Source organism: Rhineura floridana, chromosome 11 (genome assembly GCF_030035675.1).
Source record: "Rhineura floridana isolate rRhiFlo1 chromosome 11, rRhiFlo1.hap2, whole genome shotgun sequence".
Lineage (NCBI taxonomy): Eukaryota > Metazoa > Chordata > Lepidosauria > Squamata > Rhineuridae > Rhineura > Rhineura floridana.
In genome coordinates, this window is record NC_084490.1 from 47,061,220 (window position 1) to 47,086,821 (window position 25,602).

At 46.7% G+C, this 25,602-nt stretch overlaps 1 protein-coding gene across 1 annotated transcript in view; it reads right to left on the bottom strand.

The window, feature by feature from the left end:
- The window catches only part of KAT2A (lysine acetyltransferase 2A), a 49,027-nt gene that overhangs the window by 11,620 nt on the left and 11,805 nt on the right, over nucleotides 1–25,602 (bottom strand). Inside the window, exons 6-11 of the mRNA XM_061589591.1 lie at nucleotides 24,984–25,175; nucleotides 22,767–22,873; nucleotides 21,341–21,451; nucleotides 14,569–14,705; nucleotides 9,918–10,126; nucleotides 8,181–8,307 (exon numbers count right to left, since the gene is read on the bottom strand). Coding sequence (XP_061445575.1) covers nucleotides 8,181–8,307; nucleotides 9,918–10,126; nucleotides 14,569–14,705; nucleotides 21,341–21,451; nucleotides 22,767–22,873; nucleotides 24,984–25,175 — 883 coding nt within the window. The remainder of the gene's footprint in view (nucleotides 1–8,180; nucleotides 8,308–9,917; nucleotides 10,127–14,568; nucleotides 14,706–21,340; nucleotides 21,452–22,766; nucleotides 22,874–24,983; nucleotides 25,176–25,602) is intronic.

Genomic DNA, 25,602 nt, shown 5'->3' on the forward strand with positions numbered 1-25,602 from the left:
TTCACTGTATAGGATTTGAAATTGTTTTTATATATGCAGTTGTTTAACTGTTTTTATAGATGCATATATATAGCTTTGAGATGCTTCATAGGAAACAATTCATAAATGAAATAAAAAAAGAATACTTTCCACACTTCTAGCACCATGCGCAGGAGGGGGAGGAACTTGTGCATCTCTTGAACTGTGAGTTATATGAACCACTTCCAAGATGTTTCATGGCTGGGAGGGAATGTGCAAGTTCCCACCTCCACCCTCCCCTTCCGTCTCACAACTCCACTGCTTTTCTCCCCTCCCCCAACATTTCTAATAATAGCCTTGCTGTAATGTTTGATTCCTCAACTTTGCTTTTCTCCGCACTCCCACTCTCTTGAAAAACCATCATCATCACACTTTTTTCTTTTAATTCATCCTTCTCTCTCCTCTGAGGCTACTAAAGCTCTCACCCATTCAGTTCTCCCTCACACATTAACTTCTGTAATGATTTTTCACCTCTTTAAACATTGACTCCATGGACAAGACTGCAAATTTTGAACATAACTGGTGAGCTTGCAAAGACATAAGGATGTTGTGGGCTAAGGGGACCTCTGCAACAGAAAACACCACTGGGTATAAATTACCAAGGAACCTTAAGGTCCTTTAATTGGGTAGGTTGGATGGACTTGATATCGCTTAAGAGCAGGGACAGTGGCCCTTCACATGTTGTTGGACTCCAATTCCCTCAGCCGCAGCTAGCATGGCCAATGGTCAGGAATGATGGGTACTGTAGTCCACAAGTTCCCCAACCCTGCCTAAGAGCTAAAAAGTAATGTTAGTTTCTGCTTGGATACTGGTGACTAAAAACTGGAAAAAAAATGAGAACTTCCATATTTAAGGGAACGGAAAAGTAACTTGTGGCTCAGAGTGTTAATTCATCAAATACTATATGAAGCTACAGGAGAAGGGTGTTAACAAAATGTTTCATTAGATCAGCAGGACACGTTTTGTCCCGCAGTGGAATTAGAAAACTAAATAGAATGTTGGAAATGACGTGTTCTGTTTCAAAACAGAAACAGATTACTATTGGGTTATATTAGTGATAATTAGAAGATGCTTGTCTATACTTTGATTATTAAAGTCAACTGATTTGATGTTTTTAACCCCTCTGCTTTGGATGTGCTCATTGCTGTTTTTAAAATCAGTCTAATAAAAATTATACTTTTTTTTTAAAAAAGCACACAAAAATTCACTTTGATTTCAAATTTCTTCCTATATCCTCTTCTTCTTGAAGTTCTTGTTTTTCTTTTAAATGTCTTCACTCTGTTGCTCATCTTCTTGTTTCTCTTCATGCATCCCCCTCCCCAGCCATGTCCTCTGGCTTTCGTCTGTTTTCTGGTAGCCCCCTTGGTACATTCCTTGTCCATAGACAAGTTAGAGCGGGTTCAGAAGAGGGCGGCGAGGACGATAGCCGGTATGGAGAACAAGTCTTATGAGGAAAGGTTGAAGGAACTTGGCATGTTCAGTCTGGTGAAGAGAAGGCTGAGGGGCGACATGATTGCACTCTTTAAGTACCTGAAGGGCTGTCACATAGAGGAGGGTACAGATTTGTTCACTGCTGCCCCAGAGGGTAGGACTAGGTCTAATGGTTTTAAGTTGCAGGAGCGTAGATTCAGATTGGACATTAGAAGGAACTTCTTGACAGTAAGGGCAGTTTGGCAATGGAACCGACTGCCTAGGGAGGTGGTGGGATCCCCTTCGCTGGATGTCTTCAAGCAGAGGCTGGACAGCTATCTGCGGGAGATGCTCTAGCTGTGGATTTCCTGCTGTGAGCAGGGGGTTGGACTCGATGGCCTACAAGGCCCCTTCCAACTCTATGATTCTATGATCCTCTTTCTCTCTCTTGTTGCTCCCTATCACTGGAACTCCCTGCCCGCCCCATGATGATGATGATGATTTCTTCCATTTATAGACCCCTTACCATCTAAAAGATCTCAAAGAGGTTTACAATAGAATACACAAGGTACAATAAAAATATCAAATTAATTTACAAAGCAAAATACATAAACAATATCCATATACATAAACACAGGATAAAAGTCAGAGTTCACCACGGGAAGCCCATAAGCTGCCCTCCCCATGTGATGTTCCTGTATTAATGTATATATGGTAAGTGCTGTTTGTATAGAAGATACATGGTAAGTGGAATGAAAGAGGAGGGGGGAGTAAATGAGCAGTAGAATGCTGGATGATAGGCTGAGTGTTTGGATGGCTGAGAGTATAAATGGAAGGATGACAGTTGAATCTGAGTGGACGTGAGTGGGTTGTTTTGGTGGAGTTTGGAGGTGGGTGTGAGTTGGTGTATGTCAGGAGAGTGTGGAGAAAGAGGGAGGTGGAGTTCGGATTAGTAATAAGTCAAATATCACAGTAATAGATGAAACCATAAGCTTGTAGATCATAATCAAAGTTATCTTGTTATTAATGTTATTTAATAAATACTATTTTGGTTTACCGAAGGCCTGATCCTTGGCTGGGGTTTCACAGACCAGAAGGGAGGGTAAGGTAATAACCAAGGCTGAAGGGAAACAGTAACAAATGGTGGCAGCAGTGAAGAGGAGAAGATAACATTATAAGTATCCAGAGCAACCCCGAGTTATGAGTTATCTGCATTGATACAAGGGGGTTGGGAACAGCATAGGCACGCAGTCACGAATGTAACTGGATAGAGAGACTCAGGCAAGGTCTCTGGGAACATTGGTTGTAGAACGTGACTGGTGGTGCTGCCTAGCAGGGGGATCTATTGAGATCTGTGCTAGAGCGGAGAGAGAAACCATAAAAAAGGACAGTCCGGACTGGTGGAGTCCCTGGTGGTGCCTAGTGAAAGGCAGTAGCCACGAGCAGGTAGGAACCTGACAGGGAGAGCCAGGGAAGGGCGTCACACCCCGCTCTATGAAGGTGTCAGAAAACTGAAATTATGTTAACCATGGAGTAGGGCGACAAGCAGGTAAAAGGTTATTGCTCCCCTGGTGCGGCTTGCCGCCATTTCTCTTGCCTCCCCTTCCTCCCGGGGGGTGGGAGCGCCCGGTGGCTGTGAGGTTCCAGGACTCAAGCCTCGGCGGGCCTGTCAGCAGGAGGCCTGCACAACCGCAGCATCCCCCCCCCAAGAGACTGAAGCGGATGTGGGCCCTGCTCTCGTTCTCTGCGATGGTGAAGCAGTTGAGCAGGTTGAAGTGGCCCATGCAGAAGCAATACGAGTCCTGGTGCTGGTTCACCAGCCACTCCCAATGGCCTGTCCTTTGTGCCTGAGTCCATCCTCCAGCACGTCCTGCATTTCCCAGTCGGGGAGCCCTGGCTGGGCAGAGGTGGGTCTTATTGGAAGAGCAGGGGATGGGGAGCTTCTCCACTGCTGGGCAGCCCGTGGAAGCTGTTGTGCAGCAGCCAAGCACGCAGCGAGAAGAAAAGACTATACTGGGCAGCAGCCCTGCTATGGGTGAATCCGAAGTAGTTGCCGGTGGCCATTTTGGCATCTTCCCCAGCCGGCTGAGCACATAGGTGTAAGAGACTACCGGGCATATGGGAACCATGAGTCTGGGCTTGGCCAGCAACTAGTCTTTAGCCAGAATAGCTGCAATGATTCTTGGCCCACTTTCTTCCTCATTTGAGGGCACATATCCTCCAAGCTAATTTTTGTCCCTACTTTAAGCCACAGGCTGGCTGAAGAGAAGGAAGTGGCTTCAGCCTAATGCCCAACTAGGACCAGCAGAGAGCTTATTCCTGTAAAATGGTCTGTGCTGCCAATGTCTGAAGGCAGTATCTTTCCTGCCAGTAGCAGCTGGTGGCTCCATGTCAGTGGGGCAGTGGAATCCGCTCCGGGTTTTAGTCAAACTTTCAAGGAGCTGTCCAAGCAGCACCTTAGACAGCTCCTTGAAATTTCAGACTATAAGCTGGAGCAGATTCTGCTACCTCACCAACATGGAACCACTAGTCACCACCGATTCCTTCTCTTTCCGATGTTCAGGCTGTGAGTGCTGTTGCTTATGTAGCCAAAATGGCACCATCTGCACAGCAGAGGGCGCTATCATAATAATAAATAATAATAATAAATTTAATTTATGTGTCACCTATCTGGCCAGTGGCCACTCTAGGCGATGTACATACAATAAATATGGCAGAATACAATATAAAAATACAGTGAAATATATAAATTGTAAGAGCAAACAATACATAATAGGAGGCATTTAAAACAGAAGAATATTAAGCCTCCCCAGAAGTCCCGAAAGCCTGCTGAAAAAGCCAGGTCTTTAAGGCCTTGCGGAACATATTCAGGGAAGAGATGTGCCGAAGATCTTGTGGGAGGGAGTTCCAGAGGGTGGGGGCCGCCACTGAAAAGGCCTTCTCTCTAGTGCCCGCCAACCAAAGCAGCTAGGTTGGCGGGACTGAGAGAAGGCCTTGTGTGGCCGATCTTGTCAGGCGGCATAATTGGTGGCGTTGTAGGCGCTCCTTTAGATAAACTGGGCCGAGACCGTGTAGGGATTTAAAGGTTAAAACCAACACCTTGAATTGGGCCCGGAAAACAACTGGAAGCCAGTGTAGATCGAACAACACTGGCGTGATGTGGTCCCGGCGACGACTGTTTGTGAGTAATCAAGCCGCCGCATTTTGAATAAGTTGTAGTTTCTGGACCGTTTTCAAGGGTAACCCCACGTAGAGCGCATTACAGTAATCTAATCGAGAGGTGACCAGGGCATGTACTACCAGTGGGAGCTGATGAACAGGAAGGTAGGGTTGCAGCCTACGTATAAGGCGTAGTTGGTACCAAGCTGCCCGGCTCACAGCCGAAATCTGAGCCTCCATGGACAGCTTGGAATCAAGTACAACCCCGAGGTTGCGGACCTGGTCCTTTAGGGGTAAACTCACCCCATTGAACTTCAGGTCAACGGTTCCCAACCTTCTCTTGTCCCCCACGAGCAGTACCTTGGTCTTGTCAGGGTTCAGTTTCAGCCTATTCCTTCCCATCCATCCACTCACGGACTCCAGGCACTTGGACACGGTCTCCACAGCCAACTCTGGTGAAGATTTAAATGAGAGATAGAGCTGAGTGTCATCTGCATATTGGTGACACTGCAGCCCAAATCTCCTGATGATTGCCCCCAGCGGCTTCATATAGATGTTAAATAGCATGGGAGAGAGGATAGAGCCCTGTGGCACACCACAATTGAGAGGCCAAGGGTCTGAAACCTCCTCCCCCAATGCCACCTGTTGGTACCTATCAGAGAGAAAGGAGTGGAACCACCGTAATACAGTGCCTCCTATTCCCAATCCCTCTAGGCGATATAAAAGGATACTGTGGTCGACAGTATCAAAAGCCGCTGAGAGATCGAGGAGGACAAGGAAGGTAAATTCTCCCCTATCTAATGCCCTCCTCATATCATCTACCAGAGCGACCAAGGCTGTTTCAGTTCCGTGACCAGTCCTGAAGCCCGATTGGTATGGATCTAAGTAATCCGTTTTATCCAAGTGTGTCGACAACTGATTGGCCACCACTCGCTCAATGACCTTGCCCAAGAATGGTAAATTCGAAATTGGGCGAAAGTTATTAAAAACTTGGGGATCCAAGGAGGGCTTCTTTAAGATGGGCTTTACAATTGCCTCCTTGAGGGCTGATGGCATCATACCCTCTTTCAAGGATGCGTTTACCACCGCCTTGATCTCCTCACCCAACTTCTCTCTGCATCTCATGATGAGCCACGATGGGCAAGGGTCAGTTAGACAGGTGGTAGGCCTTACAGTCGAGAGCACCTTGTCCACATCCTCAGAAGAGAGAGGCTGAAAATGATCCCAGCATACCGGCATGCAACCGGTCAACTCTGATTCATTCACTGTATCCATGGCGCACGGGATCGAGCTCCGTATGTGTTCGATTTTATCAGCAAAGTGCTTAGCCAAAGTATCACAGGAGGCTTTTGACTGTTCCAAGGGTTCCTGAGCAACTGGACCGACCAGGCTTCGGACCACTTGGAACAACCTCCTGGGACAGCACTCTGCAGACGCAATAGAGGCAGTAAAGAAAGCCTTCTTTTCTGTCCTTATTGCCACTTGGTAGGCAGTTACTGCTGCTCTAACTTGTGTCCGGACACCTTCGGAGCGGGATTTCCGCCACCGGCGTTCTAGTTGTCTCACCTCCTGTCTCAGAATACGCAGCCGTGGTGTATACCACGGTGCTAACTGAGTTCTATTCAGGGGGAGAGGACGTTTCGGAGCCACCCGGTCTAACGCCCCGGTGATCTTTCCATTCCACTCCATCACCAGGGTTTCAACCGGGCAACCTTCTGCAGGTTCCAGTTCCCCTAGCGCAGTCAGGAATCCATTAGGATCCATCAGGCGCCTGGGGCAGACCATTCTAATAGGTCCATCACCCCTGCGGAGAGGGTGTGGCAGCGTGAAGTCCATGTTTACCAGGTGGTGATCTGACCATGACACAGGAGTGGAAAGAACCACTCCCAACTTCAGAGCACTTTTCTCCTCTCCCAGGACAAGCACAAGGTCGAGAGCATGACCGGCTACATGGGTGGGCCCAGTATTACTGAGGTGCAGTTCCCAGGAAGCCATGGTTTCCAGGAAATCCCGAGGGGCTCCAGTGAGAGTGGTCCCGGCGTGCACGTTGAAGTCACCCAGCACTAACAATTCTGGGGACAACGCCCGTACAGCTGAGACCACCTCCAGCACCTCGGCCAGGGAGTCTGCTGTGCAGCGGGGTGGGCGGTACACCAGCAGGATCCCTAAACTGCCCTTCGGGCCCAACCTCCAGTACATGCAGTCAACAAACTTGGTCTTATGGAGAGGAGATCTGGCAAAAACCAAGGACTCCCGGTAAATGACTGCCACACCCCCTCCCCGCCTGCCCACCCTCGGCTGCTGTGCGCAGCGGAAACCCGGCGGACACATGGCCTCGAGAATGGGTGCAGAGGCCTCATCCAGCCAAGTCTCCGTAATACATGCCAGGTCTGCACACTCATCCAAGATCATGTCGTGGATGAGTGAAGTTTTTTGTACCACAGACCTGGCATTGCACAACAGCAGACGAAGGTCGGTAGGAACCTTGCGTCCCCCAGTTATCGTCTGGTTTTGGGCAGACCCGGAACAGGGGATGGGTATAATGCATCTACCCCCTCTTCCTCTATGCTGGCGTGGTCTGCCTACAGCACCTTTCCAGCGCCTGCCGCCCAGTCTTTCAGCAGGTTTAAGCAAATCCAAAGGTTTAAAGAAATACAGGGGCGGAGGAACAAAACCCTAATGGAGGAGGGACCACAAAACAGTTCAATGTGGACTGAGTGGCGTTAGAGGCCATGGAACACTGTCTGATTATTGGGGGGAAATAAACAGAAAACGAGGAACGGAGAAGGAGTGGAATCCTGAACAGCAGAATGCCACACTGCAATATTAAGCTGCAGGTCCCACTTGTAAAGGTATGCAAGGGCAGCATCCATACATGTGTAGTCTGGCTTGCACCATCACCACAGACACAGCATTTTTCTTTATATTTCAGGGATCCCCTAGTAAGTAGGAACCCATTTCTGGCCTGTCCTTTACCGCATTTCCAGCATGTCTATTTAGTGGAGGCTGGTCCATTAGGGTGAGCAGGGCATGCCCCCACCAACCTCAGCTAAGCCCCACCCGCCTAGCTTCCCCCTTACAACTGGTCCAGGGGTGGCTATATCTGTCGGCTTCCTCCTGCATCTTAGTCTCAGAGCTGCCCTTGTAGAAGAGGACGGGGACAAAACCAGAATTAGTCATTGGCTCTGGCTCCACCTACTGTCTGGGCTCCCAGCCTTCCGCCACAGCAGTCCCAACGGGCACCAGCCACCACTGTGTCCATCCATGTTCAGAGCACCCGTGTTATCAGCAGAGGGTTGTACTCAATGTACAGCTAAGCAAATCATTCTTGAGTAACCAGAATGTTCTCTCCCCCCCCCCCCCCGGCAAATCTGTCCTGGGAGAGGAGGGGAAGTCTCATTGCGCTAGAGCTAATCCTTATGCTAGGGCAATTATTTTGTTGAATACAGCCCAGAAGCAGGAATATATTTAGAAGAATCCCAAATGTTAAGTTTAGAGCTCAATTCTCTCTCTTGGCGATCACCCTTCCAGTCCAGATACCGTCTCACACGCAAGTCCTACATGATAACACAAACAACCGCCAACCACCCCACCTTGACTTGCTCATTGGATGTCACAGCACAGAAGACAATCTCCGTGAACCCCTGTGTCGGGAACATTCGAAAGCAGATGCCTCCAATCACTCGGCCATCCTTGATCAGCGCCAGAGTCTTGTGTTTGCTGTGAAGGAGACAAACAAAATGAAGTGTTGGGACTGGAGAAGGGTGGAGCATCTGCACTGCATGCAGAAGGTCCCAGGTTCAATCCCTGGGAGCTCCAGGCAGGGCTGGGAGAGACTCCTGCCTGAAATGCTGGAGAGCTGCTGCCAATCAGTGTGAACAATACTGAGCTACATGGACTAATGTTCTGACTCAGTATAAGGCAGCTTCCTATTATCATTGTTGTTATTCAATTTATATCCCACCCAGGGCGGCAAATACACTAACAACAAAACCTTTTAACTGCAACAACCTATGTTCCTATGAGAGTCGGGAGAGGAACATTAAACATCATATTCTTGTCCCGCTCTCTACTTTTTTTGGACTGAGTTAAACAGATGAATACAACAGTGACTGCTCCCATCTACACTACAAACATGCATTTTTGTTTGTTTGTCTGATAGCATTTTTAGAGGTCAGTGCTTCCCCCTTAGAATCCTGGAAACTTTTGAGGATTTTTAGTTTAGTTACGTTAGAAATCCCTGCTCCCTCACAAATGCACAATTTCCAGAGTTCCCTGGGAAGAAATGATTACATCAACTTAGGCCCCTACGTGGATAAACCCTCTGTACTTCAATTAGAATCAACAGGAGATGCACTACTAGGCAAGCTACCTCCACCTAAAACCCATTAGTTGAGCTGCTGCAGAATGTCCACAAACACTCTAACACAGGGATGGGAAACCTGTGACCCTCCAGAAGGTTTTTGAGTACAACTCCCAGCAACTCTCTATACTCAAAGAGAGTTTCTGGGAGCAACTCTCTACTTAGCTACTCTCTCTGATCACTGGCCAGACTGATTCCCCATCCCTGCCCTAATATCTGAGGACACCTAGAAATAGAGGGTTGTTTTTTTAAAAAAAAAAACACAACACTAATGACAGGTATTACGCTATATTGCCCCAAACACTAGAATAAAGGAACTGTGTACTATTTTCTCTTCTGTTCAAGCATTAGTTTCTTCTGTCAATCAGGTAACTTTGAAGCTAGAAGGGACAATCATAGAATACTGTGGCAGTGTGGCCTCTGTGAAAGGTCAATATAGTTACAAAAGATACTGCATAGTTGGGGGGGAAGAGACTATGTTCTTGATCAGATGTTGTATGGGGGCTCAGTTTCATATACTAATATGGTTGAACATCTTTTGTTGGTAATTTGTTCAGGAAATAAGCCCTTCAGTTCATATTCACGAGCTTTTACTTGATAAATCTGCACTGATTTGCAAGTTTCCCAATTTCAGTGACTCAGGATTTGGGGTTTATTTATTTATTTATTTGATTTACATCCCACCCTTCCTCCCAGCAGGAGCCCAGGGCAGCAAACAAAAGCACTAAAAACACTTTAAAACATCATAAAAACATATATTAACATACATTAAAACAAAACAACTTTAAAAACATTTTTGTAAAAAGCTCTGAAGATTTTTTTTAAAAAAAGGTTAAAAAACATATTGGGTTTTTTTTTTAAAGGCTAGCACTATGGTCTTAATGCAGCTCCTCCTTTATGGGCATGCCCATTTCTATCACTACCCTTTATGATCCAGGATGGGCCACAGAACCACTCCTCAACCTACGGATCAAAAACCAGGCGGGTGATATACTCCTTGGGCATTCGAGGCAGCTGGTGTGAAAAAACATTCTGCAGCCCAACCAGCCACATGAGAATCTTCTTGTTTGATTTCTGCGACAGGGAGTTGCCGATGACGTGGAATTCGATGATACCACGGCGCTCCTCTAGGCGGGCCGTCTCATCCCGGGCTGCATTGGCTGAGAGCAGACTGGTCTGCAGGTGAAGGAAAACAAAACTCCGGTGGAACTCATTAATGTTAACGTGCAAGGTTTGGAGTGGTATGTTGTGAAGGAAATGGAATGTTATAAAAAAATTAAAATCCTTGATGTGGTCTTTTTGGGGATTATGGGGTTAACTTGTGGCCAGACTCATGGCTTTGTCTATCTGGAAAAAATAACTTGGAAGGTGTCACAAATTAATTAAGGGAAGATAAGCTTTGCCTACCATAGGTTAGGAGAGTTCAGAGTTGTACGACACACACAATAAGAACACGGAATGTAAGAAGCATGAACCAGGGAAAGTTAGAAATTGTCAAGAAAGAAATGGAATGCATCAACATTACAATACTTGGCGTGAGTGAATTAAAATGGACGGGAATGGGACATTTTCGATCAGGCAACTACAAAATATTTTATGCAGGAAGTGAGAAAATAAGAAGAAATGGGGTTGCTTTAATAGTGAGAAGTGATGTAACAAAAGCAATTAGGAGCTACAATGCAAGGTCTGAGAGAGTGATATCAATGAGATTAAATGGGAAACCTATTAACATAACCATCATCCAAGTCTATGCTCCAACGGCAAACACAGTAAAAGAGGAATTGGAAAGATTTTACACAGAAGTACAGGAGGAAATTGATCACACACCAAAACAAGATGTGCTGATAATCATGGGGGACTGGAGTGCAAAAGTAGGGAACAGAAGAGAACTAGAAGGTGTGAGGAAATGGGGCTTAGGAGACAGAAACGAAGCAGGAGAAAGACTTATTGAATTCTGTGAAGCCAATAATTTGTTTCTTGCAAACACATTTTTTGAGCAACCGAAAAGATGACTGTACATGTGGACATCACCAAATGGTCAGTATAGGAATCTAATTGATTATATAACTGGTAGCAGAAGATGGAGAAGTTCCATACTTTCTGCAAAAACAAGACCAGGAGCAGACTGCGGTACAGATCATGAACTGGTCGTATCGGAAATCAGAGTAAAGCTAAAGAAGAACAAAGCAATCATAATGCCAAAATACAATTTAAATAACATCCCAGAAGAATATAAAGATAAAATAAGGAACAGATTTGAGGCTTTAAACGTAGTTGACACAGAACCAGAAGAACTATGGACTGAAGTCAGAGACATTATCAGGGAAGAATGTAAAAAGACAATACCTCTCGTTAAAAAGAAAGACCTCAAAGGGTGACTGAAGAAACTCTTAAAATGGTTAAAGAGAGAAGGAAAGCAAAAGCAAGAGGAGATAGAAACACAGTCAGAACCCTAAATGCAACAATACAGCGACTAGTATGTAGGGACAAAGAGAACTATTACAATAGTTATTGTATAGAAATACAAGAGGTCAACAAAAAGGGAAGAACAAGAGCCCTATTCCAAAAGATTAGAGAAATGAAAGGGAAATTTAAACCAAGAGTAGGGATGTTGAATAATCAACAGGGGACATTGACTGACCAAGATGAAATAAAAGATGGAAGCAATACATTGAAGAACTCTATAAAAGAGATGCAAGGATGATAGATTCATTCATGGAGGAGCTGTATGATGAAGAACCAGAAATTTTAGAATGTGAGGTGAATGCTGCTCTTAAAATACTTGGAAGAAACAATTCACCAGGAACAGATGGCATACCAAAAGAGTTGCTACAAGTTACTGAGACTGAATCTGTCCAAATTTTGACAAAAATTTGTCAAGAAATATGGAAAACTAAACAATGGCCCACAGACTAGAAGCATTCAATATATATCCCAATTCCAAAGAAAGGGGATCCCAGTGAATGCAGTAATTATCAAACTATTGCCTTAATATCCCATGCAAGTAAAGTAATGCTCAAGATTCTACAACAAAGGCTCTTACCATATATGGAGCGAGAAATGCCGGATGTCCAAGATGGATTTAGAAAAGGAAGAGGCACCAGAGATCATATCGCAAACATATGTTGGATAATGGAACAGACCAAGGAATTTCAGAAGAAAATCATCCTGTGCTTTATAGATTACAGCAAAGCCTTTGACTGTGTGGATCATGAAAAACTATGGAATGCTTTAAAAGAAATGTGGGTGCCACAGCATCTGATTGTGCTGATCTGGCAACCTATACTCTGGACAAGAGGCTACTGTAAGAACAGAATATGGAGAAACCGATTGGTCCCCAATCTGACAGGGTATGAGACAGGGGTGTATTTTATCACCCTATTTGTTTAATCTATATGCAGAACGTATCATACGACAAGCGGGATTGGACCAAGATGAAGGAGGAGTGAAAACTGGAGGGAAAAATATCAATAATTTAAGATATGCAGACGATACCATACTACTAGCAGAAACCAGTAATGATTTGAAATGAATGCTGATGAAAGTTCAAGAGGAAAGCACAAAAGCAGGACTACAGCTGAACGTCAAAACGACTAAAGTAATGACAACAGAAGATTTATGTAACTTTAAAGTTGGCACTGAGGACATTGAACTTGTCAAGGATTATCAATACCTTGGCACAATCATTAACCAAAAGGGAGACAATAGTCAAGAAATCAGAAGAAGGCTAGGACTGGGGAGGGCAGCTATGGGAGAACTAGAAAAGGTCCTCAAATGCAACAATGTATCACTGAACACTAAAGTCAGGATCATTCAGACCATGGTATTCCCAATCTCTATGTATGGATGTCAAGTTGGACAGTGAAAAAGGCGGATAAGAGAAAAATCAACTCATTTGAAATGTGGTATTGGAGGAGAGCTTTGAGCATACCATCGACTGCGAAAAAGACAAATAATTGGGTGTTAGAACAAATTAAACCAGAACTGTCACTAGAAACTAAAATGATGAAACTGAGGGTATAGTTTGGACACATAATGAGAAGACATGATTCACTAGAAAAGGCAATAATGCTGGGGAAAAACAGAAGGGAGTAGAAAGAGGAAGGCCAAACAAGAGATGGATTGATTCCATAAAGGAAGCCACAGACCTGAACTTACAAGATCTGAACAGGCTGGTTCATGACAGATGCTCTTGGAGGTTGCTGATTCATAGTGTCGCCATAAGTCGTAATCAACTTGAAGGCACATAACCACCACCACCACCATAGGTTAGAGGCAATTGTTTTCTTTGACGCCTTTGAAATGTATGTGGATTAGAATGCAAATCAAAGGTAACTCAAGGATATGAGCTAGGGACTTCTTTTGTCACTGAGATCAAGGAAGGATCTCACAAATTGGGTTGAGAAAGAGATCTAGTAAGTTTTTAATGGGTAGAGACCATTTAGTTTGAGAGAACCCTTTTATCCTGCTTTTATGTTGCTGTATTCTGTGTGGTGTAGTGGTTAAGGTGTTGGACTACGAGCTGGGAGATCAGGGTTCGAATCCCCAGACAGCCATGAAGCTCACTGGGTGACTTTGGGCCAGTCACTGCCTCTCAGCCTCAGAGGAAGGCAATGGTAAACCCCCTCTGAATACTGCTTACCATGAAAACCCTATTCATAGGGTCACCATAAGACGGAATCAACTTGAAGGCAGTCCATTCTGCTCCATTTGGGATTGCTTTGTGTGCATGTAACCATTCTTACATTTAAACCATTTCACTAAGAACAATCTTTTTGAAAATGTAAATGCCTTCAAGTAGATTCTGACTTATGGCGACCCCATGAATAGGGTTTTCATGAGGCTGAGAGGCAGTGACTGGCCCAAGGTCACCCAATGAGCTTCATGGCTGTGTGGGGATTCGAACCCTGGTCTCCCAGGCCGTAGTCCCAACACCTTAACCACTACTGGCTCTCCTTTTTGAGAGAGCTTTTTGAAAACCTTTTGAACCTTTTAGTAAACTTTTAATCTTGTTTCATAAAAGCTTCGTGGTCTCCATTAATCAATATACCACCCCATGTCTAAGTGCCATGTTCTCGCGGAGACATAACAAAGTTTTTGGCTATTTGATGAAAGGCAGGCTGGGAATAAATACAATCGTTCAAAGGCAGCAGTGAGAGTCTAACAGGAAGGTTGGGAAAACAGAGGGAGAGGCTGTTTGGCCGTATCTCCCTTCCCCTCAGTCTGGGATCCATGACAAACCTAAAGGTTATGGGGCCCAAATGTTGCTCTCCAGGCCTTCTTATCAGGACTCTCCTTAGGCCACACCCCTTGCTGGCCCTGCTTGTGCCCTTGTTGACTGTTTTCGCCTGACTGGAATGTGTTACTGAGTGCCTCTCGCTTGCCTGGATGGAGGGCAGAGATGGTTGCATGAGTATGACTAGAAACTAGCCAACTGTATAAAGGTTAAATTGACGTTCATTGCTCTGCTCACTTTTGCCTCTGGTCCTGCCCACCACTGGCCTGTGGCCTCTGGAATGTTGCTCTGAAGGCAGCCAGGCCCTCGATCTGAAAAAGGATTCCCCCACTGCTAAAGATGGAGAAGCAGCGCTCAGTTATGCCCCTCCTGCTTACCATACCTCAGGCCCCAGCATGGCTGCTGGATCTGTGATAGTCAACATCACTTCATTGACAAGCTCCATCGGGATGTCGCCCAGCACACGGATCCGCTTGGCATCCTCAAGCGTCAAGCTCTCTGGAAGCTTCCTCTTTTCACCTGTGTGTGAAAGAAAAGGAAAGAGGCCTAAGGTTCAATATCTATGCCAAATCTTTTGTGCTACCGAAACTAGGCTAAAGTGATGGATGTAACTCCCAGAGACATAAGCTTTTCTCACTTTTGGGATATAAAATATACATAATCCAATTCTGGATTTTACTTCTACATGACAGGCGACTTTGAACTTTAGGTTCAGGCGCAAAGTTAAGATGCAGTTAAATATTGCTTATGAATTAATTGTCAGTGAAACAACACCTTTGCAGGTGGGATTCCCAACCTAGCCCCCATGGGCACCATTGCTGTCTCAGACACCCCCACTGGTTCTCGCCAAGCTCCCCCCCCCAACGTTTAATTTAAAGAGATTCTTTTGGTTGGTTGGCTGTGGGGGTTTCATGTTGCCTGCCTTTTGGGGGGTGACTTTTATTCATTTGGGGTGTGTTGGTATTTTGCCTGTTGTTGGAGGAGGGGTAGGTTCTGAGCATCACCAGTTTTTCTTCTGTGAAATAGGAATTTCATTGTATCTATGACTAGCCATGATGGTTATTGTTCTCCCTCCCCTGTCAGAGTCAGTATGTGTCAGGATGTATGGTTGGGATTCTGATGTTTCTGAGAATGAGCTAGGAGAGGGGAGCAGTTGGGCTGAGTCGTCTGGAGGGGAGGAGGAGGCTTCCCAGATAGAGGGGGAAAACCTTGAACAGGCAACAGAATCGTTTCCCACGTACTCCCCCCCTAGGAATGTGAAGGAGTTACAGACAGAGGGGGAGGAGGAGGGAGACCAAGGCCCTTCGGCTGCAGAGAAGGGTAGAGAGAAATCGCCTGAAGTGTCGGGCCAACCCCCACCACTCCCTACCATCCTTTCCGAATCAGAAGGGGAGGAGGTAGCTGCCCCCCCATCGCCCCGCACCCGAAGACAGTTAAAAAGGCGCCAAAGAAAAGAGGAGGGAAGGGGCGTAGATGTGGGCAATTTGAGGCGGAGCGAGAGAATTCGCGCCCGAAAGACCCCTTGATAAGGGACAGGGAATGTTTGATACTCTGTTCTATCAACTCTCTTCCGTGTTGCGGGTTTTGGTTCATGTTAAGAGTTCATGAGGCGGAGAAGCCTATGTCTGGAAATTACTCTAATAAAAACTGATTTGCTTTCATCAAGTGATTCTGTTCTTGAGTCCCAACCCGGGCACAACAGTTTGATAGAACCAACTACTCAACCCTCCTTGCTCCCGCCACTTGAACGTGACAAGATGGAAAAGGGAGCTGCTGGGGGGATAAACCCCACTTCTGAGACGGAAGAAGTGAAGCTACTGAGGTCGAGCGTGGCAGACCTACAGTCGGACGTTCAAAGCCTGTTAGCAACTGTGAGAACCTTGAAATTGGACAATCAGAGCCTGAAATCCACAATAGATCGAATGCAGGCAGCCCCTGCAGCCGCCGTGGCCAAGATCCCAGTTGGACTACCACCCAAGTATGTGGGACAGAGCGACCAGCTCTCCACTTTCGTGGCCCAATGTGAGATGTACCTGGACATTAAGGATGCAGAATTCCCCAATGATGCTGCCAAAGTGGCCTTTGTGATCAGTCTATTGGAAGGGGAAGCTGCGAAGTGGGTCACCCCCTATCTAATCAGAAAGGATGCCATCCTGGGCAGGTATGGAGGATTTATACAAGCCCTGACCGAAATGTTTCAGGATCCCCAAAGAGCCGAGACGGTGGCTAGGCAATTGAGTGCCCTGAAGCAGGGAAAAGGAGCTGTGCTGGAATATACCAATGCCTTTAAGATCTTATCTCAAGAGACTGGATACAATGACTCAGCACTGATGTTTATGTACCGAAGTGGACTGAATGCTGAGATATTGGATGAGCTGGCCAGAGTTGCACCTCCAACTGATTTGTCTGGACTAATCCAGCTGTGCCTACAAACTGATCACCAACTGGAAGGAAGACATTTAGAGAGAAAACAAGAGGTGCAAAAATACTCAGCCTCAGTATCCCGCAGTAAAATCCCTTTGACCCCCGGGACGTCAGGCAACGTGGGGGACGGCTCTGGAGGGGCCCGGACGAAGCTGTCGGAGGAGGAAAGAGACAGACGTCGCAGAGAACGTCTCTGCTTTATTTGTTCCAAGCCAGGCCATCTGGCTAGGGACTGTGAACTGAAAGGAGACAGAACAGGGTCGTCGGGAAACGGAAGCACCCAGTCCTAGTGCAGGCCGGAGGACTGGGGGCAGCGCTGTGCAAAGGGCCTCCGTTAACTCATCCCCCCCTAAAAGGGGTTCTGGTATTACCCATTAGGATTACAACTTCCACAGGAGTGCAGTTCAACTCAACAGCGTTGATCGACAGTGGAGCCTCTACAAACTTCATTGATACCGCCCTAGTCAAACGCCACCACATCCCGCATCAGAAACTAGAAGCCCCCTTATCAGTGGAGACGATAGATGGCAGACCACTAAAGTCCGGGGAGGTCACTAGAGCCACTGAGGATTTGAAGCTAGAAATCCTGGGGCACGAAGAGTTCATTTCCTTGTGTGTATCGGACCTGTCTAATTTTGAGGTGATTCTGGGAATGCCATGGTTGATAAAGCATGACGCAAAAATAGCCTGGAGAGAAGCAGTCGTGTGGTTTACGTCCCAGTATTGTCACAAAAATTGTCAGCCAGAGAAAGCAATAAAAGCCCTAGCAGGAGCTGTGCAGGAGGTCAAGGAGGTGACCCTCCCCTCGAAATACCTGGACTTTGAGGATGTGTTTAGTGAAACTGAAGCTGAGACTGTACCCCCCCCATCGGCCGTATGACTGCGCTATCAATTTGGTGCCAGGAGCGAGCATTCCAGCAGGCAAAATCTACTCCCTCACAGAACAAGAGAGAGTAGCTCTGAAAGAATTTTTGGAAAAGAACTTGAAGCAGGGATTTATTCGTCCCTCGCAGTCGCCTGCAGGAGCCCCCCTACTCTTCGTGAAGAAAAAAGGAGGTGAGCTATGACCTTGAAATGATTATCGAGCCCTCAACCAAATTACCATCCCGAACAGCTACCCCCTGCCCCTAATTCCAGAGTTATTAGATCGACTGCGTTCTGCCACGATTTTCACAAAGTTGGATCTGCGGGGGGCATATAATTTGGTCCGAATGAAGGAGGGACATGAATGGAAGACGAGTTTCAACACCTCTTATGGTCAATTTGAGTACCTGGTCATGCCATTCGGATTAAGTGGCAGTGCAGGGGTGTTCCAGAAGTTCATGAACGAAGTGTTTAGGGACCTCTTGGACCAGTACGTGGTTTGTTATCTGGATGACATTCTGATATTTTCAAGGAGTCAGTCAGAGCATGACCAACACGTGAGAACTGTGCTGAGAAGGCTGAGAGAGAATCACCTATATGCCAAGCTGGAAAAGTGTGGCTTTGACCTGTCTTCCCTGGACTTCCTTGGATACCGAATTTCAGCAGGGGGAGTGGATATGGATCCCAGAAAGGTGAGCTGTGTGTTAGATTGGGGACAACTGACCACCAAGAAAGACGTGCAACGTTTCTTGGGCTTCGCCAACTACTACAGAAAATTCATCCCGGGCTTCTCCAAACTAACCGCCCCCCTCACAGACTGTTTAAGGGGAAAAGGGAAGTTTCAATGGACAGACCAGGCAACAAGAGCGTTTGAAGACCTGAAAGAGAAATTCGCCTCCGAACCTATCCTATGCTTTGCTGACCCGACCCGGCCTTTCGTCGTGGAAGCTGACGCCTCGGACCGGGCGATCGGGGGGGTTCTCTTGCAGCCTGACAGGGGTGGGAAGGAACTACACCCGTGTGCATACTACTCTAGAAAGCTCAAAGATGCTGAAAAAAACTATACTGTGTGGGAAAATGAGCTTTTAGCTATCAAAGACGCATTCGAAAACTGGAGGCAATATTTGGAGGGGGCTCAACATCAGATAGAAGTACGATCCGATCATAAGAACCTCGAGAGCCTACAGACTGCTCGGAAATTGAACCAGAGACAGATACGCTGGTCACAGTTTTTTGCCAGGTTTAACTTCAAAATAAAGTACCACTCCCATACAAAAAATCAGAGGGCGGATGCCCTATCCAGACAACCCCAATACAAAGACGAAAAGGCTGACACCCCCCTCCAACACATCATCCCACTGAAAAAACTCACGTTAGGAGCCTGTCAGCCGTCCTGGGAAGAAGAGCTCAAGAGGGCCCAGCAGGGGGATCCAGACATACAACATTACATCCAGGAAATGGAGCAGAGCACGGACTCAGAAGTAAGTTTCCACTGGAGGGATGGGTTGTTGTGGTTTAAAACTGCCAGATATGTGCCAAAAGGGGACTTCAGACTCAGAGTATTGCGTCAATGCCATGACAATGTCACAGCTGGACACTTCGGCATTTTTAAAACCATTCAAAATGCAGCTAAGGATTTTTGGTGGCCTCAAATGCGCAGAGATGTTGAGAACTATGTAAAATCCTGCGCCGTGTGTTTAAGGGCAAAGGCAAGCACAGGGAGGCCTGCAGGGTTGTTGGAACCTCTAGCCACTCCGAAGGGGCCGTGGCAGGATCTCTCCATGGATTTTATAACCGATCTACCAAGGTCACAAGGAATGACTGCTATTTTGGTGATTGTGGATTCATTGACTAAAATGGCCCACTTCCTCCCTTGCTCTGGTGCCTTGGACGCCAAAGAAACGGCAAAGGTGTTCATCAAAGAGATTTACAGATTGCATGGGTTGCCAGACAGCCTCGTCTCAGATAGAGGCACCCACTTCACAGCTAAATTTTGGAAGGCTGTTTGGAAGCAGTTGAAAATGGAGCTAAGGCTCTCCTCCTCTCACCACCCTCAGACTGATGGGCAAACTGAGAAACTTAACGCAGTTTTAGAGAGGTACCTGCGTTGTTACGTATCTTACCAGCAAAATGACTGGATTTCCTATTTACATGTTGCAGAATTCGCCTACAATAACTCCGTGCACACCAGCACTGGGCAAACACCCTTCTTTGCTAATTATGGATTTCATCCCAAAGCTTTTCCCAGCAGCACAGGTGGCGGGCCTGTGCCAGCGGCAGAGGAATTCCTACAGGAATTACAGGCAGCACAGAAAGTGTTGAAACAACAATTAGACAAAGCCAAAAGGGAATACAAAAGAGTTGCTGATCAACGTCGGTGTGAGGGGGTCCCCCTCCAGGTGGGCGATCAAGTATGGCTGTCAACCCGCTTTTTTAACATGCCGGGTAAGTGGAGGAAGTTGCAGGATAGGAGAGTGGGACCCTTCGAGATCCAGGCTCAAATAAATCCAGTGGCTTTTCGTTCAAAGTTGCCAGAGACTTTTAAAATGCACCCAGTATTCCATCGTTCCTTGCTAACGAAGGCCGCCCCCCCCAGTGAGTTGAGGCCGATAGAATCTCCAGGGGCACCGATATTGGTGGGGGAACAAACAAAGTTTGAAGTGGAACAGATCCTGGACTCCAGGAGAAGGAGAAATCAGCTGCAATATCTAATTCATTGGAAGAATTATGGGCCAGTCGACAGATCCTGGGAAAAAGCAGAAAACGTTCACGTCCCCATTTTAGTGAGAGACTTTCATGAGAAATTCCCTCATCGCCCCAAACCAACAGGGTGGGAGGGAGCACAGCATGGAGAAGGGGATGATGTCAGGATGTATGGTTGGGATTCTGATGTTTCTGAGAATGACCTAGGACAGGGGGGCAGTTGGGCTGAGTCGTCTGGAGGGGAGGAGGAGGCTTCCCAGATAGAAGGGGAAAACCTTGAACAGGCAACAGACTCGTTTCCCACGCACTCCCTCCCCAGGAATGTGAAGCAGTTACAGACAGAGGGGGAGGAGAAGGGAGACCAAGGCCCTTCGGCTGCAGAGAAGGGTAGAGAGAAATCGCCTGAAGTGTCGGGCCAACCCCCACCACTCCCTACCATCCTTTCCGAATCAGAAGGGGAGGAGGTAGCCGCCCCCCCATCGCCCCGCACCCGAAGACAGTTAAAAAGGCGCCAAAGAAAAGAGGAGGGAAGGGGCGTAGATGTGGGCAATTTGAGGCGGAGCGAGAGAATTCGCGCCCGAAAGACCCCTTGATAAGGGACAGGGAATGTTTGATACTCTGTTCTATCAACTCTCTTCCGTGTTGCGGGTTTTGGTTCATGTTAAGAGTTCATGAGGCGGAGAAGCCTATGTCTGGAAATTACTCTAATAAAAACTGATTTGCTTTCATCAAGTGATTCTGTTCTTGAGTCCCAACCCGGGCACGACAGTATGCCTCTGAATGCCTGCTGTTGGGAATCACAAGTGGACAGAGTGCTGTTGCACTCATGTCCTGTTTTGGGGCTTCCTATAGGCATCTGGTTGGCCACTGTGAGAACAGGAAGCTAGACAAGATGGGCCTTTGGCCTGATCCAGCAGGAGCTCTTTTTATGTTCTTGTGTTTCTTGGATTTCCAAATGTGGTCCCAGGCCCAAAAAGTTTGGGGACTAACCAATTGTTTTCAGTTCAGTACACAGTTTTTTGAGTTTCACAAACCTCTTGGCTGTTCAAAAAGAAACACTTTTGAAAGGAGAAAAACAGATGTCTCTCTGTAAGGGCTGCATATTAAGCCCTTTGCTGCAGATGTTTTGGTCTGACATTCCCCGTTTCCCCTATGGACCTTACCTGGCACAGAATCCAGTGAGCTACCATCCAGGTTAATAGAAGCCAAGGAGGAGCTGCAGCTCAGAGATTTGCTGAAGAGTGGTGTGCTGGTTGCAGGAACAGTGCTGATAGCTGCATGGGTGGGGTGGGGGAAAACCACAACAATATGTAACCCTGTTAAAATGTAAAGCACCAGCAACAGAAAATGCAGGAGGAATCATACGAGACACTGCCACAACTAGCAACCAATGTACACCTTAATATTTTTAACCTGCTTTTTTCCATTTTAAGAAGCTCAGGATGGCATGCATGGGCTTCTCCCATTTTACCGCTGTTTAGTTATTGCCTACCCACGAGTGATGAACAGCAACTATCTTCAATTACAGCACCTCCTGGAGTCTATTTATGAACCATCACCTTTGAGTGCTTCGGGAGCCCCTATACTGCTGGAGGGAACAACTGGATCTTTACAGAAAACTAAAACCATAATGGTGGTTTCTATTGGAATGCTGTAAAGTGGATGCTCAGGATCTTAAGAGTGTTCCATACAACGCAATAAATGGAAAGTTGCCTTAGAATCTATATGTAATGTTTCTTCCAATTTAAAATGGAGATTGATTCAACAAAAATTAATGTTTTTAGTATATGCTTTGCCACCATGGGCTTCTTTTAGGAGGAAGGGTGGAACAGAAATTCAATCAATCAATCAAAATTAATGTTTTGAGTATATGCTTTGCCACCATGGGCTTCTTTTAGGAGGAAGGGTGGAACAGAAATTCAATCAATCAATGAACCACACACACACTTCTCCTTCCTGTATTCAGACAAGCAGTTCGAGGACTCATTCCAGCCAAGTATGGAGCATGAGAGATATGGCTTGGGGAGAGTCCTGAGGTCCGGACAGCAAAGCCTTGGAGGGCCACATACGACCCCTGGGCCTGAGGTTCCCCACTCCTGGTATATGCAGAAGAATCTACACTGAATCTACACTGTAATAAAATGGCTAATGGGGAAACTTGCTCATATTCGGGCACTTACTGATGACCTTAGTTAGGGCTGGGAGGGCTCTCCCCTGTCCTGGACTCATGATAGCTAAAGAAGCTGGCTTTGCCTAGGTGGGGAGAGGTATTTTCCCTGTAGTAAGTGGTTTATAGTTTGCTCACCTGCAGGCATCTTCCTGAAATACATCTGCTCTCTGCTGCCACCACAACCACCCCTTAATAAGACATGACAGCTGGATATCCCAAGCAGCACTTAAAAGGATCTTGGGTAGCAGGAGTGGATAAGAACTCTGCCTGTCACTCTGGAGAGCTGCTGCAAGTCAGAGCAAGGTGTACTGGGCCACATGAGCCAGCAATCCAACCCAGTATAAAGCCGTGTCATAGACTGATGCACTCTGGACCCTGAGTACAGACGGCTGCCAAATGGGCTTCCAAGAGATACTTACCTGGCCGAGGAACAAGCGGGGCTCCTTCCGTCGCTGGCATAGTGAAGTCGGCTTCCCATATTGGGGAGCTCTCCCCATATATTTCTTCCTCGAGCATTGACAGAAACCTGGGCAAGGAGAAACAGGGAGGAATCAGCAGGGCAGGACAGAAACAGGGGAGTCCCATGAACCCCAGTGTCAATGCAGTGGGCTAGAGTCTTAAGACTTTGCCCTGGGATCAAATCCCACTTCAGAAAGCCCATTGGGTGACCTTCGGCAAGTCTCTCTCAGCCTTCATTACCTCCGTTTAAAATTTTTATTTTATTTTATTATTTATTTATTTATTAGATTTATATCCCACCCTTCCTCCCAGTAGGATCCCAGGGCGGCAATGGAGACAACAACAATGCCCAACCTTACACAGCTGTTGGCAATGCTGTCTCAAGCCTTCATCCACCCTTTCTGAACATGGGGCAAGAAGGGTTGCTGGGAAAAACCAATTTAGTGGGTCCTGGAATGGCCCCACTTGCATAAGAACATAAGAAGATCACTGGGATCAGCCCAGTGGCCCATCTAGTCCAGCATCTTGTCCTCACAGAGGCCAACCAGTTGTCCATGGGACACTGGAAAGCAGGGCCTGAGCGCAACAGCACTCTCCCCACCTTCAGTTTCCAGCAACTGGTATTCAGAAGCCCATTGCGTGCAACAGTGGAGGTAGAGCGTAACCATCAGCTTTAGTAGCCATTAATTGCCTTATTCTCCATGAATTTGTTGAATCCTCTTTTAAAGCCACCAGCTAGCTCTGGAGGGCTCAGTAGACTGCTAGCCTAGTTGCACTGTAAACAAGCCTTTCCCAACCTTTGGGTCTCCGCATGTTTATTTATTATTTATTGATTTATTGCACTTGTATACCGCCCCATAGCCGAAGCTCTCTGGGCGGTTTACAGCAATCAAAAACATTAAAACAAATATACAATTTAAAACACATATTTTAAAAACAATTTAAAACACAATTTTGCAGGAGTACAACTCCCATCAGCCCCAGCCAGCATGGCCAATAGTCAGGAATTATGGGAACTGTAGTCCAGCAACATCTGAGAACCCAAAGTTGGGAAAAGCTGCCCTAAATCACCAAAGAATAATCCCTTGGATTAGCTGAAGCCAAAGCATGGCGATTCTTATCACGAAAGTAACCGAGGAACCACGGGGAGAATTCCAGAGAAACTGTGCAATCCTACACCAGATTCAAACCTTCCTGTGGTGATAAACCTGTGCCTGGCTATATCACCCTACTGGAGGTGGGGACTCACATCACAGAAAGCTTCTCTGTCTGAAAAAAAAGAAAAGAATCCTGCATGCTGAACTTTTACACTGCAGGGAGAAGGCTAGACTGGACTTCATTTAAGAAACACTTCATATGAAACATCCAGAAGCAATTTAACCATAAAAACATGTCGGGATGTATCCAAACGCTAGGTATACTTAACAGTAGACCCACTGAAATTAAGGAAAATGACTATCTTAGACCCATTAATTTCAATGGATCTACTCTGAGAAGAACTTGGGTGGATACAACCCACATAAAACCATTTTTAAAAACACAATTAAAAACACTTCCATATGTAAAAATTATTTCAGGTCCAAAACAGATACAGACTGGGATAAAAATCTCAAAAGGCTTGTCAGAAAAGGAAGGTCTCCAGTAGGTGCCGAAAAGACAACAGAGACGGCGCCGGTCTGATGCGCCAAGGGGGGAGTTCAAAAAGGTTGGTGCTGCCATGCTAAAGGCCCAAATGTGACATCGTAAGGAAGAGGTGGCATCTGCAGGAGGCCCTCTCCTGCACAGAACAGTGATCAGTTGGGCATATAAGGTGAGAAGATTTAGATCCCTCCTCTCTAACATGCTAGTCTTCTATTTAGGAGAAGTTATTTGTGTGGAAGAATATTCATTCGCGCAAATCCCTCCTGGGAGGTCTAAAGAGGTCAGCCCAGAAGGCACGGGTTCATCATCTTAGTGAGAACTAGGCCGCCCATTCCTCAGAAAAGCCATTTTGCACCCACTGGTGAGTAAATTAAGTTTTATTCAGCACATTCAGACCCATTGAAATCAATGGACCTCCATTAGTCATGTTCCTTCATTTCAATGGATCTTCTTCAAGTAGGGATTAACCCCGGTTGTAACCCACTGTACTCTCCCCCCACCCCCGGAAGCTCATTGCTTCAGAGAACCGGCCTTACTTGGGGAAGTGGGTGAGGATGAGGGTCCGCTTCTCTGGGACAAGCTTGTCTTTCTCCACGCGGAACTTCTCCAGCAGCTGCCGGCGAGTCACCGTGAAAGTGGACTTGAGGAGGTTGCGCCCAAAGACCTGGGTGGTTTCGTAGCGTGGGAGGCTGTCGCAGCTCTGGGGGACGTGGCAATAGCACAGCCACCTACGGTGGGGCAAGGGAAGGTGAGAGAGGCATGGCAGGCAGCAAGGACTGATGGCTAGACTTCCAGAAAGCCTCGGGCCCGCTGGCACCTCAACCAAGGAAGCCGCCTTACACCGAGTTGGGCCATAGGTCCATCTAGCTCAGCACTGTCAACTCTGACTGGCAGTGGCTCTCCAGGATTTCAGAGGGATCTCTCCCAGCCCTACCTGGAGATGCCAAGGATTGAACCTGGGACCTTCTGCATGCAAAGTAGGGACTCTCCCACTAAGCGACAGCCCTTACTGATAACAAAGCAAATCCAAGCGTGAGGGTTAGGAAACCAAGCTGGGAAGAGGAAGGGGAACCGCTGGGCCGAGATGCGAATAAGGGGAAAGGCTACAGGCAATATCCCAACACTGCACAGCCGGAAATCCTCTTGCATGACAGG